General features: G+C 28.9%; 1 protein-coding gene across 12 annotated transcripts in view; it reads left to right on the top strand.

The window, feature by feature from the left end:
- Positions 1 to 17148, top strand: part of LOC119608058 (protein phosphatase 1 regulatory subunit 12A) — a 95390-nt gene that overhangs the window by 55882 nt on the left and 22360 nt on the right. For 5 of the 12 annotated variants that reach the window (XM_037962309.1, XM_037962307.1, XM_037962308.1 and 2 more), the window contains exons 9-11: positions 8726 to 9256; positions 14268 to 14369; positions 14504 to 14755. In XM_037962309.1, coding sequence (XP_037818237.1) covers positions 8726 to 9256; positions 14268 to 14369; positions 14504 to 14755 — 885 coding nt within the window. The remainder of the gene's footprint in view (positions 1 to 8725; positions 9257 to 14267; positions 14370 to 14503; positions 14756 to 17148) is intronic. The other 7 variants (XM_037962314.1, XM_037962313.1, XM_037962316.1 and 4 more) reach the window with 3 other exon arrangements.

The following is a 17148-nucleotide window of genomic DNA, read 5'->3' as shown; positions in this document are numbered from 1 at the left end:
AGAAGAAAAGTCTAACAAATAGGGAGGGTTTTTTTAATTTTTAAAATTTTAATAATCCTACATCACTATCATAATTGATCCACTTATACTGAAAGGGAACTAAAACAATGATTTTTAATATAGCAGAGTTTAGAGATCGTCCTTTCGCGCATGTGTCTTTTGCGATATTCAGATTCTTAACTCTGAAAAAGAATATGTACTCCACAATTTTCTTTATTTTATTAAGATGCAATCTTTTAGAAAGCACATACATATCACAGCAATCAGAAATCGAGGGTGAGAGTTGTCAAGTCACAGAGAGAGAGAGAGAGATAGCGTTCAGAAGTCAGTCTCGATAATGTTTTCAAGGATGAACATCCATCCAGGATGAACATTAACACTGAATAGTTTTCCATAATTTGAATTACATAACCTAGTAAAATGTATCGTAATTTTCTTTTTTGAGAAAACATATTTGATTATTTAGCTTCAGTCACACTGAACACATCGTGGAGTAGATATGAAGTGGCGGAAGGTTCGATATCAGTCAACTATTCAATGGGAAGAAGAGCGAGCGGGAATTTAGGGAAGTAATTCCAAAGGTGGAATAATAGCAACTATTAACCGACTGGAAGTTCGCCCAGTTGTAATGTAATTCTTCTACGTTAAATTTGTTAGTTAGTTAGTAAGTTAGTTAGTTAGTTAGTTAGTGTAGTTAGTTACGTTAGTTAGTTAGTTAGTAGTTAGTTAGTTAGTTAGGTTCGTTAGTTAGTTAGTTAGTTAGTTAGTTAGTTATTAGTTAGTTAGTTAGTTAGTTAGTTAGTTAGTTTAGTAGTAGTAGTTAGTTAGTTAGTTAGTAGTTAGTAGTTAGTTAGTTAGTTAGTTAGTTAGTTAGTAGTTAGTTAGGTAGTAGTTAGTTAGTTAGTGTTAGTTAGTTAGTTAGTTAGTTAGTTAGTTAGTTAGTAGTTAGTTAGTTAGTTAGTTAGTTAGTTAGTAGTAGTTAGTTAGTAGTAGTTAGTTAGTTAGTTAGTTAGTTAGTTGTAGTTAGTTAGTTAGTTAGTTAGTAGTAGTTAGTTAGTAGTAGAGTTAGTTAGTTAGAGTGTTAGTTAGTTAGTTAGTTAGTTAGTTAGTTAGTTAGTTAGTTATAGTAGAGTTAGTTAGTTAGTTAGTTAGTTAGTTAGTTAGTTAGTTAGTTAGTTAGTTAGTTAGTTAGTAGTTAGTAGTAGTTAGTTAGTTAGTTAGTTAGTTAGTTAGTTAGTTAGTTAGTTAGTTAGTTAGTTAGTTAGTTAGTTAGTAGTTAGTTAGTAGTAGTTAGTTAGTTAGTTAGTAGTTAGTAGTTGTTAGTTAGTAGTTAGTAGTTAGTTAGTAGTTAGTAGTTAGTTAGTTAGTTAGTTAGTTAGTTAGTTAGTAGTTAGTTAGTAGTAGTAGTAGTAGTTAGTTAGTTAGTTAGTAGTTAGTGTTAGTAGTTAGTTAGTTAGTAGTTAGTAGTTAGTAGAGTAGTTAGTTAGTTAGTTAGTTAGTAGTTAGTTAGAGTTAGTTAGTTAGTTAGTTAGTTAGTTAGTTAGGTAGTTAGTTAGTTAGTAGTTAGTTAGTTAGTAGTTAGTTAGTTAGTTAGTAGAGTTAGTTAGTTAGTTAGTTAGTAGTAGTTAGTTAGTTAGTTAGTTAGTTAGCTAGAGTAGTAGTTCGTTAGTTAGTAGTTAGTTAGTTAGTTAGTTAGTAGTAGTTAGTTAGTAGTTAGTTAGTGTTAGTTAGTTAGTTAGTTAGTTAGTAGTAGTTAGTAGTTAGTTAGTAGTTAGTTAGTTAGTTAGTTAGTTAGTTAGTTAGTTGTTAGTTAGTTAGTTAGTAGTTAGTAGTTAGTTAGTTAGTTAGTTAGTAGTTAGTTAGTTAGTAGTAGTTAGTGGTTATAGTTAGTTAGTAGTTAGTAGTTAGTAGTAGTAGTAGTTAGTTAGTTAGTTAGTTAGTTAGTTAGTTAGTTAGTTAGTTAGTTAGTTAGTTAGTTAGTTAGTTAGTTAGTTAGTTAGTAGTTAGTTAGTTAGTTAGTTAGTTAGTTAGTTAGTTAGTTAGTTAGTTAGTTAGTTAGTTAGTTAGTTAGTTAGTTAGTTAGTTAGTTAGTTAGTTAGTTAGTTAGTTAGTTAGTTAGTTAGTTAGTTAGTTAGTTAGTTAGTTAGTTAGTTAGTTAGTAGTTAGTTAGTTAGTTAGTTAGTTAGTTAGTTAGTTAGTTAGTTAGTTAGTTAGTTAGTTAGTTAGTTAGTTAGTTAGTTAGTTAGTTAGTTAGTTAGTTAGTTAGTTAGTTAGTTAGTTAGTTAGTTAGTTAGTTAGTTAGTTAGTTAGTTAGTTAGTTAGTTAGTTAGTTAGTTAGTAGTTAGTTAGTTAGTTAGTTAGTTAGTTAGTTAGTTAGTTAGTTAGTTAGTTAGTAGTTAGTTAGTTAGTTAGTTAGTTAGTTAGTTAGTTAGTTAGTTAGTTAGTTAGTTAGTTAGTTAGTTAGTTAGTTAGTTAGTTAGTTAGTTAGTTAGTTAGTTAGTTAGTTAGTTAGTTAGTTAGTTAGTTAGTTAGTAGTTAGTTAGTTAGTTAGTTAGTTAGTTAGTTAGTTAGTTAGTTAGTTAGTTAGTTAGTTAGTTAGTTAGTTAGTTAGTAGTTAGTTAGTTAGTTAGTTAGTTAGTTAGTTAGTAGTTAGTTAGTTAGTTAGTTAGTTAGTTAGTTAGTTAGTTAGTTAGTTAGTTAGTTAGTTAGTTAGTTAGTTAGTTAGTTAGTTAGTTAGTTAGTTAGTTAGTTAGTTAGTTAGTTAGTTAGTTAGTTAGTTAGTTAGTTAGTTAGTTAGTTAGTTAGTTAGTTAGTTAGTTAGTTAGTTAGTTAGTTAGTTAGTAGTTAGTTAGTTAGTTAGTTAGTTAGTTAGTTAGTTAGTTAGTTAGTTAGTTAGTTAGTTAGTTAGTTAGTTAGTTAGTAGTTAGTTAGTTAGTTAGTTAGTAGTTAGTTAGTTAGTTAGTTAGTTAGTTAGTAGTTAGTAGTTAGTTAGTTAGTTAGTTAGTTAGTTAGTTAGTTAGTTAGTTAGTTAGTTAGTTAGTTAGTTAGTAGTTAGTTAGTTAGTTAGTTAGTTAGTTAGTTAGTTAGTTAGTTAGTTAGTAGTTAGTTAGTAGTTAGTTAGTTAGTTAGTTAGTTAGTTAGTTAGTTAGTTAGTTAGTTAGTTAGTTAGTTAGTTAGTTAGTTAGTTAGTTAGTTAGTTAGTTAGTTAGTTAGTTAGTTAGTTAGTTAGTTAGTTAGTAGTTAGTTAGTAGTTAGTTAGTTAGTTAGTTAGTTAGTTAGTTAGTTAGTTAGTTAGTTAGTTAGTTAGTTAGTTAGTTAGTTAGTTAGTTAGTTAGTTAGTTAGTTAGTTAGTTAGTTAGTTAGTTAGTTAGTTAGTTAGTTAGTTAGTTAGTTAGTTAGTTAGTTAGTTAGTAGTTAGTTAGTTAGTTAGTTAGTAGTTAGTTAGTAGTTAGTTAGTTAGTTAGTTAGTTAGTTAGTAGTTAGTTAGTTAGTTAGTTAGTAGTTAGTTAGTTAGTTAGTTAGTTAGTTAGTTAGTTAGTTAGTTAGTTAGTTAGTTAGTTAGTTAGTTAGTTAGTTAGTTAGTTAGTTAGTTAGTTAGTTAGTTAGTTACTTAGAGCCACAGTTCCACTTGAGTCCTGAAGGCCTCTTTGCAATTGCCTATAAAAAGAAGAGTGTAACAAAAGACAAAGTAGAATAAATAGATTAGAAGTAGAACTGGAATAGGCGAATAGGGAAAAAGTAAACATTAAAAACTACGTGAGAATATTATGTCCTCCATAGTGTCTGGAAGCTTTCCAGTTACCAAGCTGCACAGTTACGTAGAATATGAGCTTCGTCTCTATCTCATCTTCATTATGACAACTTCTGTAGAATTAGATGCCTAACTGAGATCTATAAAGACCTAAGAGATAGTATCATCCATTCTACGCCAAAGGAAATTGTGATCGTTTAATTATGATCGTGGGTGATTTAAGCTCTCAGATATATGATTTAAATAAGATGACCAAAAGTAAACCAAAGGATGGATCGTTCCCACGACTATTGGATCATCGCTCCGAAATGATCCGAATCTTACTCAATTCAATTCAGCATTAGTTCTATCAACCAAAAGTTTTCCTTCCCAGGAAAGAACTATCGGCCGCAGTCGAACTGTTACAACAAAAAAGGGATGTCAATAGTGTTTATTTTGTCTACACTGGCTACTATGTAATCCTGAATTATAAAAAAGGTTCATATTATTCTTCGACAGCCACTTTATAACGTCAAACCGGGTTATATAGGTATTACAGAACTTCGGACATATTCTCATCGGTACGTACATCACGATGACGATCTCCTAACAGATCTCCTGCTGCAAAGCACAGCCTATCCACTGCAAGTAAACAATAAGAAGAGCCCTTCATTCGGAAGAGGATCGCAGAAATCGAAACTATATTAAAAGTTAAACCAACACTATGCACATTTCTGCCTTTGTAAGGTAATCTGATCCTTCCGTTAAGGAAATCTGAGACACTTGGGTACGAAGTCCAAAGAATAAAGCCATAGTATTCGCTGAACAAGTACTGTATTCCAACCGAATCCCCCCACAAATAGCTTTGTATTAGGGGGCGTTATCTGTTCACACAGAAGCAGACTCTGAGCCAATAAACATTAGTTTTGGAAGATGTTGAAAAAATCATAAAATATAATCTTAATCTAAGGAAATCACCAGGTTACGACTCAATTACACATTCCATGATTGGAAACCTACCAAGGCTTTGGACAAGGTTTGGCACTAGAGTCTAACCTATCACATCGATCGTTTAGGATAATATGCGGCGATTATATCCCAAGTGATTATGCAATCAAAGCTGGTGCTTCTCAGGGAAGTGTTCTAGGACCAACACGATACCTATTGTATACCTCTGATTTGCCTATGTCCAACGAATTAACCAGTTCTACTTTTTCTGACGACACTGCCAAATGGACTTAATGGACAATCTATAAACTTGTTTAATAATTTTAGAAACCAAGTTAATGAAAGTAAAAGTAAAGACATAACGTTTCCACTTAGGAGAGGAAGCTGCCCTCCTGTGACACTAATCATTGTGAACATCCCAGAGTCTGATCATGTTACATACCTTGGTATTCACCTGGATATACGTTTTATTTGGCGTCGACACATAGAAGCCAAATGGCTTTTAATTTACACAGACTAATAAATCAGTAATCAAAATTAAGACTTGACTGCAAAGTCATCCTGTATGAGGACCATAAATGTTGTCCCCTTGAAAGCTGGTCGAGAAATTTTTTTGCACCAACTTGCGTACGTTACTGCTCAAACCTAAACATTGAGATATTTCTACGCAGGAGTAGTCTATAAATCCATTGGACAAGAAAAGTTGGATTGGTGTGGAAACCCTGACCACATACCAGATCCACAATTGTGTTCCGCAGCAGGTTTTCATCTGTATCTGGTATGAGCGGTGGGCGATTTACAATTACGGCAACGAAAACATTGGTTGAAGAAAGAAAGAAAAAAACCTTTACTCAATCAAACCTTTACAAATCTCGTTTGAAAGCAATGTGTCTCCAATTTATTCGAAATAAATAATTTACTAATTTCCACTTTTAAATATATTACATCATGATTCCTCTTATAGATAAAAACAATTAATTAGTTTCTAAATATTCTCTCTAATACAATCAATTCTTGTTTTACAAGGGATTTTTATCTATAAAATATAATGATAAGGTTTGCTATAAACAAATTGCTAAAGTTTTTGTCGTTTTATGTCACTTTTAACTTTTTTTTGTTGATTTTTTTTTTTGTATTAAAAGTTATATTTATGATTCATCCATGAATCAAAATAAATTTATAAACAATCAAAAGATTATAAAAAATACAACAAAAATAGTGATGTATATTAAAACAGGTTAATATAGAACGATTTTGTAATGAACTACAGGTGTCAATGGATCAAAGAGAGCTATTTCAGATAAATAAAAATTTTGATTTATAATCTTATTTACGGATATATCACAAGATGCTGTCAAAGTTTCTACACCCCCAGGCACCTTGGGATACTAAAAAAATTCGAAATGTCCTAGGAACATTGAGTCTCTAATTAAAGAAAAGAGAACACTCAGGCGTCAATGGCAACAATCGCGATCTCCAAACATAAAGGTTAAACTTAATCAGTGCCAAAGAAGACTTCACATCGCCTTAAAAAATAATAAGGAATCTAATCTGAGAAGTTATCTCAAAAACTTAGACCCTACTTAGAAAACAGAATATAGTCTCTGGAAAGCTGTTAAACATATGCAATGCCCTATTGCATATGAGTCACCCATACGCCTCCAGAATGGTCAATGGGCAAAAAATACGTCAGAAAAACTTGAAGCATTCGCCAATCACTTGGAGAATGTGTTTACTGAAAATGATACAGATTCTTCTATTAGTGCTAACATTATAAATAATGTGGCTCCACGCCCAATAAAATTCCGGTTCTCTACCGTGAAGACGACAATCAAAGGTCTAAAGGCAGGAAAATCACCTGGTATAGATAAAATTACTACCACGATGATAAGTAACCTGCCCAATTCAGCACTGAGAATTATTTTGTTCATCTTTAACTCGATGCTCCGTATTGGATATTTCCCTACCTCATGGAAAGTATCCGAAATTGTTATGATACCAAAACCGGGAAAAGATGTCACTCAAGTGACATCATACCGTCCCATTAGCCTGTTGTCTATATTCTCAAAACTTTTTGAAAAGTTATTGCTTGAAAGCCTTATACTACACCTTAACGATAATTGCATTATTCCTGACCATCAGTTTGGTTTCAGAAGAAAGCACAGCACTATCGAACAGGTACATCGAATAACTACTCTTATTCGGAAGGCCTTCGAGAGCAAGCAATATTGCTCAGCATTATTCATAGATATTTCTCAAGCTTTCGATAAAGTCTGGCACGATGGACTAATACACAAAATTATCACATTACTACCTGCGAAAAATTATATATATGAAAGATCTTTTCAAATCAGATCTAAAGATGTGATCTCTTCACGTCGAAAAATATATGCAGGAGTACCCCAGGGGAGTATTCTAGGTCCGTTCCTATATATTTTATATACTGCAGATATGCCAACGAGCGCACTGACTCACACATCTACATTTGCGGATGATACCGCTTTTGTAAGCATACATGATAACCCTTCAATAGCTTCTGAACAACTCCAGCTTCACATCGCGAATTGGAAAAGTGGCTGGACAAATGGAAAATAAAGGTCAATGCAACAAAATGTACTCACGTTACATTTACTTTAAGACGAGAAAATTGTCCTCCCGTACAGATAAACAATATAAAAATTCCTGAACAAAGCCATGTGAGATATCTTGGTATCCACCTTGATCGCCGCTTAACATGGACTCACCACATCGAAGCCAAGGTTACACAAATAAAATTAAAGTCAGCTCAAATGTACTGGCTAATTGGACCACGGTCAGCTCTAGACTTGGAATACAAAGTGCTTTTGTACAAAACAGTTATAAAACCGATATGGCTATACGACATTCAACTGTGGGGAACAGCCTCCTCATCTAATGTTGAAAAATTACAAAAAAAGCAGTCAGCACTGTTAAGGTCAATAACAGGTGCTCCGTGGTACATTCGCAGTAGTAATATTCATAGGGATCTCAATAATACGCGAGGAGATCAAATTCTCTTGTTTAACCTACTTGTCGAAACTGATGGATCACCCAAATCCCCTTGCCAGGGAGTTGCTGTCATTTGAGGGTCATAGAAGACTGAGAAGAACGGAAACATTGGATTTTGCCAGATAATCAAATTATCGAGAACTTTGGTTGAAATTGCATTGGCAATAACAACGTTAGTTATAATTTAGGTTAAGATTTTAATACTTATTGTAAATTTCTACATAAGAAAGATTCAATAAAGAATAAATAAAATAAAAAAAAAATAATAATCTTATTGCATTATCCAGATGAAAATGTTTTAAATACTAAATCAATTAAGTTTTAATAACAAATCAAAGGTCGTATTTAAGAGTTTTCTATTTAAAGTGTAGCGTTCACAAAAAATTTGCAATTTTTAACAACTAATTTATTAATAGATTGTTTAGTTAGTGAAATACCTTATAAAGAGTGCTTACTTTTTCTAGCGGTTCTAGAATTGATTGTATTTCAAATAAATTTTGTTTATTTATATTATTTATAATTATTAACATTTATTTATGATTTTTTTTTATTATTTTTTGTATTTCTTTTCATTTATGTTTATGAACGAAAATAAAAATTATTTTGCAAAAAAAAAAACGAAATAACTTTAAAACAATTCATCACAAAAACTAATCTCACACATCATTCATCAAATGTTGAAACTAATTTAAAATAAAATAATGAAAATTTTAAAAAATAAAACAAATTTGTTAATTTAATTAAATAACATTAAATTTTGTGCGTGTGTCTGTGTGTTTTTATATGTGTGTTTATGCTAAATATTTTGTTTAAAATTAAATCATCCACGTGTATTTTGCTGCTCTCAAAAACCAATAATTTTTTTTTTTTTCATTTTTTTACTTTTATTTATAAAATTATTAATGCTTTAACTACAAATAACTGTTGCTTACTTTTAAATAAAAAAATTAACAAACAAATTATTTTCCAAAAAAAAAAAAAAAAAAAAAAATCAACTGCAACTAAAAAAAAAAACAAAAGATTCTATCAAAAATATAATGAATTAAGAGCACGTATTAAAGCTAATTCATGCCCCATAATACCGGCTACACTGCAACAGCATCAGCAGCAACAACAACAGCAACAGCATCATCAACAGCAACAACAGCAAAATAATAATAATGTTAACAACAATAACAATAATAACAATACTACTATAATAACTGGTGGTAGTAGTAGTTGTTTGAAAAACTCTATACCAGCCACAGGATCTGCTACAACAACATCAACAACCGCTACTACAACAATTTCCTCCACACCCACTACCACTAATAACAGTCTACTTACACCATTATTACCACAATCGCCATTACTAGCAACACCAACATCACCTGCCACAACAAATACACTGGACTCTACCACAACAAATTCACCCAATTCAACTACTACTGCTATCACCACCGCCACCAACAACTCCTCTTCTTCCTCCATCAATATCACAAATATCATAAATCCAAATTATACTGTACAAAGATCGGCTTCACTTAAAGATCATAAACAAATATTTATCAGGTTTGTTTTTGTGTTTTTTCTTTGATTGTTTGTTTCCAATTTGTTTTTTTTTTGTTTGTTTGTTCTATATTTCCTCTTCCTGTTTTCACACACTCTCTTTCTCTCTCTCTGTCTGACTCTTTTTCTTAAGTTTACTCTACTTTAATTGTAGTGTTTAAATTAGTTGTAGTTTTTTTATACATATGTATGTGTGTGGGTGTGTTTGTATTGTTTTGTTAATTTAGTTTTGTTTTATATTAAGGATTAGTTGTTAATACCAAGGATCCTGTTGTAGGTGTTCCTCAATCGTTATAATTCCTTTTAATTTTCCCTTATAAGGATATTAATTGTTAATTGTTATTAAAACAGGACTTATTATAACACTCTACTTTGGGATCTTTTATATTCAAAAGTCTTTATCTTATATAAGAGAAATATTCTGGAGAGTTTTTCATAGAGAGTTTTTCTGAAAAACTTCCTCTTTATACTCACCATCAAATATATTGATTTTTTCCATCATTCCATCAAAATATTGATCGCAGACCGAAAAAAGTATATATTCTGGGGGCTTATTAAATTCTAAAACCATCCGTCTGTTTGTTGAAATAACGATAGGGGCAACACGGTTAGTTAGTTAGTTACTTAGTTAGTTAGTTAGTTAGTTAGTTAGTTAGTTAGTTAGTTAGTTAGTTAGTTAGTTAGTTAGTTAGTTAGTTAGTTAGTTAGTTAGTTAGTTAGTTAGTTAGTTAGTAGTTAGTTAGTTAGTTAGTAGTTAGTTAGTTAGTTAGTTAGTTAGTTAGTTAGTTAGTTAGTAGTTAGTTAGTTAGTTAGTAGTTAGTAGTTAGTTAGTTAGTTAGTTAGTTAGTTAGTTAGTTAGTTAGTTAGTTAGTTAGTAGTTAGTTAGTTAGTTAGTTAGTTAGTTAGTTAGTTAGTTAGTTAGTTAGTTAGTTAGTTAGTTAGTTAGTTAGTTAGTTAGTTAGTAGTTAGTTAGTAGTTAGTTAGTTAGTTAGTTAGTTAGTTAGTTAGTTAGTTAGTTAGTTAGTTAGTTAGTTAGTTAGTTAGTTAGTTAGTTAGTTAGTTAGTTAGTTAGTTAGTTAGTTAGTAGTTAGTTAGTTAGTTAGTTAGTAGTTAGTTCGTTAGTTAGTTAGTAGTTAGTTAGTTAGTTAGTTAGTTAGTTAGTTAGTAGTTAGTTAGTTAGTTAGTTAGTTAGTTAGTTAGTTAGTTAGTTAGTTAGTTAGTTAGTTGGTAGTTAGTTAGTTAGTAGTAGTTAGTTAGTTAGTTAGTTAGTTAGTTAGTTAGTAGTTAGTTAGTTAGTTAGTTAGTTAGTTAGTTAGTAGTTAGTTAGTTAGTTAGTTAGTAGTTAGTTAGTTAGTTAGTTAGTTAGTTAGTAGTTAGTTAGTTTAGTTAGTTAGTTAGTTAGTTAGTTAGTTAGTAGTAATTAGTTAGTTAGTTAGTTAGTTAGTTAGTTAGTTAGTTAGTTAGTTAGTTAGTAGTTAGTTAGTTAGTTAGTTAGTAGTTAGTTAGTTAGTTAGTTAGTAGTTAGTTAGTTTAGTTAGTTAGTAGTTAGTTAGTTAGTTAGTTAGTTAGTTAGTTATATAGTTAGTAGTTAGTTAGTTAGTAGTTAGTTAGTTAGTTAGTTAGTAGTTAGTTAGTAGGTAGTTAGTTAGTTAGTTAGTTAGTAGTTAGTTAGTTAGTTAGTTAGTTAGTTAGTTAGTTAGTTAGTTAGTTAGTTAGTTAGTTAGTTAGTTAGTTAGTTAGTTAGTTAGTTAGTTAGTTAGTTAGTTAGTTAGTTAGTTAGTTAGTTAGTTAGTTAGTTAGTTAGTTAGTTAGTTAGTTAGTTAGTTAGTTAGTTAGTTAGTTAGTTAGTTAGTTAGTTAGTTAGTTAGTTAGTTAGTAGTTAGTTAGTTAGTTAGTTAGTTAGTTAGTTAGTTAGTTAGTTAGTTAGTTAGTTAGTTAGTTAGTTAGTTAGTTAGTTAGTTAGTTAGTTAGTTAGTTAGTTAGTTAGTTAGTAGTTAGTTAGTTAGTTAGTTAGTTAGTTAGTTAGTTAGTTAGTTAGTTAGTTAGTTAGTTAGTTAGTTAGTTAGTTAGTTAGTTAGTTAGTTAGTTAGTTAGTTAGTTAGTTAGTTAGTTAGTTAGTTAGTTAGTTAGTAGTTAGTTAGTTAGTTAGTTAGTTAGTTAGTTAGTTAGTTAGTTAGTTAGTTAGTTAGTTAGTTAGTTAGTTAGTTAGTTAGTAGTTAGTTAGTTAGTTAGTTAGTTAGTTAGTTAGTTAGTTAGTTAGTTAGTTAGTTAGTTAGTTAGTTAGTTAGTTAGTTAGTTAGTTAGTTAGTTAGTTAGTTAGTTAGTTAGTTAGTTAGTTAGTTAGTTAGTTAGTTAGTTAGTTAGTTAGTTAGTTAGTTAGTTAGTTAGTTAGTTAGTAGTTAGTTAGTTAGTTAGTTAGTTAGTTAGTTAGTTAGTTAGTTAGTTAGTTAGTTAGTTAGTTAGTTAGTTAGTTAGTTAGTTAGTTAGTTAGTTAGTTAGTTAGTAGTTAGTTAGTTAGTTAGTTAGTTAGTTAGTTAGTTAGTTAGTTAGTTAGTTAGTTAGTTAGTTAGTAGTAGTTAGTTAGTTAGTTAGTTAGTTAGTTAGTTAGTTAGTTAGTTAGTTAGTTAGTTAGTTAGTTAGTTAGTTAGTTAGTTAGTTAGTTAGTTAGTTAGTTAGTTAGTTAGTTAGTTAGTTAGTTAGTTAGTTAGTTAGTTAGTTAGTTAGTTAGTTAGTTAGTTAGTTAGTTAGTTAGTTAGTTAGTTAGTTAGTTAGTTAGTTAGTTAGTTAGTTAGTTAGTTAGTTAGTTAGTTAGTTAGTTAGTTAGTTAGTTAGTTAGTTAGTTAGTTAGTTAGTAGTTAGTTAGTTAGTTAGTTAGTTAGTTAGTTAGTTAGTTAGTTAGTTAGTTAGTTAGTTAGTTAGTTAGTTAGTTAGTTAGTTAGTTAGTTAGTTAGTTAGTTAGTTAGTTAGTTAGTTAGTTAGTTAGTTAGTTAGTTAGTTAGTTAGTTAGTTAGTTAGTTAGTTAGTTAGTTAGTTAGTTAGTTAGTTAGTAGTTAGTTAGTTAGTTAGTTAGTTAGTTAGTTAGTTAGTTAGTTAGTTAGTTAGTTAGTTAGTTAGTTAGTTAGTAGTTAGTTAGTTAGTTAGTTAGTTAGTTAGTTAGTTAGTTAGTTAGTTAGTTAGTTAGTTAGTTAGTTAGTTAGTTAGTTAGTTAGTTAGTTAGTTAGTTAGTTAGTAGTTAGTTAGTTAGTTAGTTAGTAGTTAGTTAGTTAGTAGTTAGTTAGTTAGTTAGTTAGTAGTTAGTTAGTTAGTTAGTTAGTTAGTTAGTTAGTTAGTTAGTTAGTTAGTTAGTTAGTAGTTAGTTAGTTAGTTAGTTAGTAGTTAGTTAGTTAGTTAGTTAGTTAGTTAGTTAGTTAGTTAGTTAGTTAGTTAGTTAGTTAGTAGTTAGTTAGTTAGTTAGTTAGTTAGTTAGTAGTTAGTTAGTTAGTTAGTTAGTTAGTTAGTTAGTTAGTTATGATGAGGGTGGGTTTATGATTGCAAACAGAGCTGTCCCACTATAGGACATTTGACACCCCTCCCGCGGGTCTACGAGTACCAATAAATGGAATATCGATTTTATTCGATTAAATAATTCTTCCAATCTTTGGGTTAAGATATCTTGAAGAGGGAAGAAAATGTAACAGTGGTTTAAAGTCAACTTTTGGTTGACCCTGTTATACATATCTCGATGGTGTTGTGGAGCTCGATCTTATAGAAAAGTATACTTTGTTCTGTGGATTTCGAATTTTTAAAAAAATATATGGTCTGTGCTATCTTCTTCCATTAAGCATAAAGAGGCCGAAGTAAATAAGAAACTCTAACATGCGACATTTTGGTACTTTTTCGTTCTGCAAAAGGTACTTTTTGAATTTTCTCATTATATTGAACCTAGAATTATGAAATTTAGGAATAAAGAGACCGGAGTAAAAGAGAACCTATAAAAGGGGACATTTTGGTACTTTTTTATTCTTCAAAAGGAACTTTATGAATGTATAATATTGAACCTAAAATCATAAAATTAAGCATCTAGAGCCCGGATTAGGTGAGAACCTATGAAAGGGGACTTTTTGATACTTTTTCGTTCTACAAAAGGTACTTTTCGATTTTTTTTTGTAATATTGAACCTAACTTAAAATTCAGCATGTAGAGACCCAAATAAATGAGAGCCTATAAAAGGGGGCATTTTGATACTTTCGTCTGTCTATCTTTCTGTCCATGTAAACCTTATAATCAAATTACAATTCCCAATTTTAATGTTAATTCGATGAAATTTGGTATAACTACCTCATAACTGGTGTAGGGTCGGCCACGCCCGACTATACTTTTCTACTTGTTGTTCTTCAACTGGTACAGGCCGCATTCTGATGGAATGAAAGGCTATAAAGTGAACTTTGTTAATTGTAGCGAATCTTACTCTTACTCTTTCACTTGAACATTTGTTTGTTAAAAGTTCGACTCAAAAGGAATGATCTTGTTTTGTAGAAATTAATATACAATTAAGTTACAGTTTCAGTTATGGTCTAACAATTTTTATAGATTTGCTCCTATACGTATTGAAGTCAACATGTGTGGTCGTTTGGTTCTTTGGAGGCAGCTTAATAAACGTAGTTTTGCTTTCAACACAATTAATAAACTTTTATTATTTATATGATTTTTATACTTAACTAATTTTCATTGTAAAGTATTAAACTTAAAAATTAGTAACCAGTAGCTAACTCTAGTATAAAAATAACCCTTGTAAACTGTAATATTTGTTATTAGTTTTATTAATATTAATAAAAAAATGTTGTATTTAACTCTTATACTAATGTAAATATTGGAAAAACTGCTTTCAAATCATCATTAACATTTTCATTTTTTCTTTAATAACAACATAAAACTATTAAAATTATGTTAATTACATATAATTAAATGTTAATTAGTATTTTGCCTCGTAAGTTTAAACATATTTTATTTATAAAAAATCTATTTTTCACTTTAGGAAATCACCACCCATAAGCCCCTCAGTGACATCTACGCCTGCTACAGCTGCAACTACAACGAATACATCAAGTCCTGCAGCTGTAACCACACCCATCAGAAGGTACATTTTGCTAGTTAATTATTATAAATCATTTTTAAATTCCTTTTGGTTTTGTCTTTTAATTTAAACATTTTTTCACTTTCCCCCCACAAACACAAAAAAAAAACAAAAACTATTTGATTATTGTTTAGCAGCACTCCCACAACTTCTTCTACCACTACTACTACTACTTCTTCTACTCAATCAAAAACCACCAATCAAGTGGCCAAAAGTACCACACAAATTAAGGATAATAACGCTACACCAAACAATAAACAAAATCAGAATTCAAATAAAAATAATAATCAAAGTACAACTACTAGTACTAATAACAATAATAATGGTTCAGCTCCCGTTGAACCGGTTAAAAAACAATCTACCGGAAATATATTTAAAAATTTCTTCAAGTAAATATGACCTTCCAACAAGTTATCTGGAATAAATGTTGTAAAAAAAACTATTTGTTTGTTGTTTCGCGTTTTTAACAAAAACAAATTGCTATTAAAATTGACATTAAAAATCTATTCTAGTTTGGCTGTTTAAATTTCTTCTTCATTAACAATATTAACCTAAAAGCTTTAATTTTTTTTTAAATAATTTCAAATCGGCTTTATTCCCCAATTGTTAATGTTTTAATTATTAATTATTTCGCTAATCCTTGTTAAAATTAACAAAGGATATTTGGCTTTAATTTACTAATTATTGACAAAATTACTAAAATTATTTTAAGAAATTGTTTTAATATATTTTATAATTCGCTGTTGTGAAATCTTATTAATGAAACTTAACACAGAGTTTTTTCCAAAAATTTTCTTTTTTATTAAAAAATTTTGAAAATTTAGAGAAAATTTATAGATAATTCTTCAAAATTTCTCTTTTTATAGGAAATTTTAAAAAAATTTCATCTTTTATAGAAAATTTTTATAAAATAACTCTTTTTATTGGAAAATTTTCCAAAAAAATTATCTCTTTGTAGAAAACTTTTCCAAAATTTCTCTCTTTATTGAATTTTTTTAAGTTTCCCTCTTTATAGGAATATTTTCCAAAATTTATCTCTTTATAGGAATTTTTTTTCCAAAATTTCTTTCTTTACAAGAAATTTTTCAAAAAATTGTATCTTTATAGGAATTTTTTCAAAAATTTCCCTCTTTATAGTATATTTTTCCAAAATTTCTCTTTTTAAGGAAAATTTTTTTAAAATATCTCTTTTTTATAAATATTTCTGTTTCTATAATTTTTTTCATAATTTTCTCTTTTTATAAAAAAAATTGTTAAAAAATTTCTCTTTTTAATAAAAAATCTTTAATAATTTCTCTTTTTAATAAAAAAAATTTTAAAACATTTATATTTCAAACATTTCTCTTTTTATAGAAAAATTTCTCTTTTTTTTACAAAAAAAAATTTTTGAAAAATTTATCTTTTTATAGAAAAATTTTAAAAAATTTTTCTTTTAAAAAATTTTTCTTTTATAAAAAAATTTTCAAAAATTTATCTTTTATAGAAAAATTTTCAAAAATTTATCTTTTTATGGACATTTTTTAAAAAATTTATATTTTTACAGAAAATTTTTCAAAAAAATTCTCTCTTTATAGAAAAATTTTCAAAAATTTCTCTCTTTACAGACAAATTTTCCAAAATTCTCTCTTTATAGAATAATTTTAAAAAATGTCTCTCTTTATAGAACATTTTTCAAACATTTTTAAAAATTTTCTCTTTTTTTCGAAATCGTTTTGTTTTTTAAATTTTGTGTAAAAAATTAATTTTTTTTTCAGAATATTTTTAAAAATTTCTCTTTTGAACAAAATTTTTAAGAAATGTCTCTTTTCAAAAAAAAATTTCTTTTTTTTCTCTCTTTTTATAAAACAGAAAATTTCTCTTTTTCTATCTTTCTTTTTATACCCTCCACCACCATCAGTGGTGATAGAGGGTATATAAATAACATTGTCATTCCGTGTGTAACACCAAGCAATATTCATCTGAGACCCAATAAAGTATATATATTCTTGATCCTTATGAAATTCTGAGTCGATTTTGCTATGTCCGTCTGTTTGTGTAAAACACGCTAATGTTAAAATGAAACAATAGAAATTCATGAAATTCACCCAAAACATTCTTTATTATTTGGTACAGTTTGGTATTGAAAATCAACAAAATCGTGAATAGTTATGAGTAAAAATTTCAGATTACATACAAAAAAAGTTAAGTTTTTTCCCAATTCTTAAGTAGTTTTCTCAGAAACTACCAAAGATATTTCGATGAATTTTTTTTCTTCCAGGGATCAAATATGTTCAAACTCATAACAATTGATCCAATATTTCACATAGCCCCCATACAAAGGTGTATATTCCCGGAAATTAGTTTATCGTTAATAACTCCCTCAAATACATCGGTATCAATACCAAATTTTGTACATGCAAATATAATATGAACAGAAATCATACTACCAACGTAGATCTCAGTCGGTACATAATAGGTCATAACTCCCATATAAGGCCCACTTCCGAAAATCATCGAAACGCACATATTTCATTGATTAATAAAGCTATTGTGATAAAATTTGACAAAAATATGTTTCGTCTATATGTGAATCACTCTAGAAAATTTTTTCCGGATAGGGCTATAATTGGTCATTGCTCCCATATAAGGCCCACTTCCGAAAATCACTTAAACGCAGATATTTAATTGTCAAATAAAGCTATCTTGATAAAATTTGACAAAAATATGTTTCGTCTATATATGAATCACTCTACGATTCATATATAGGCCCGTAATTGGTCATAGCTTCCATATAAGGTCCACT

Source organism: Lucilia sericata, unplaced genomic scaffold (assembly GCF_015586225.1).
Source record: "Lucilia sericata isolate MDLA Ls3-8-SP2 unplaced genomic scaffold, ASM1558622v1 Contig000782F_arrow, whole genome shotgun sequence".
NCBI classification, from domain to species: domain Eukaryota; kingdom Metazoa; phylum Arthropoda; class Insecta; order Diptera; family Calliphoridae; genus Lucilia; species Lucilia sericata.
The sequence above is the reverse complement of the archived record's forward strand: the minus strand, read 5'-3'. Positions and strand labels throughout refer to the sequence as shown.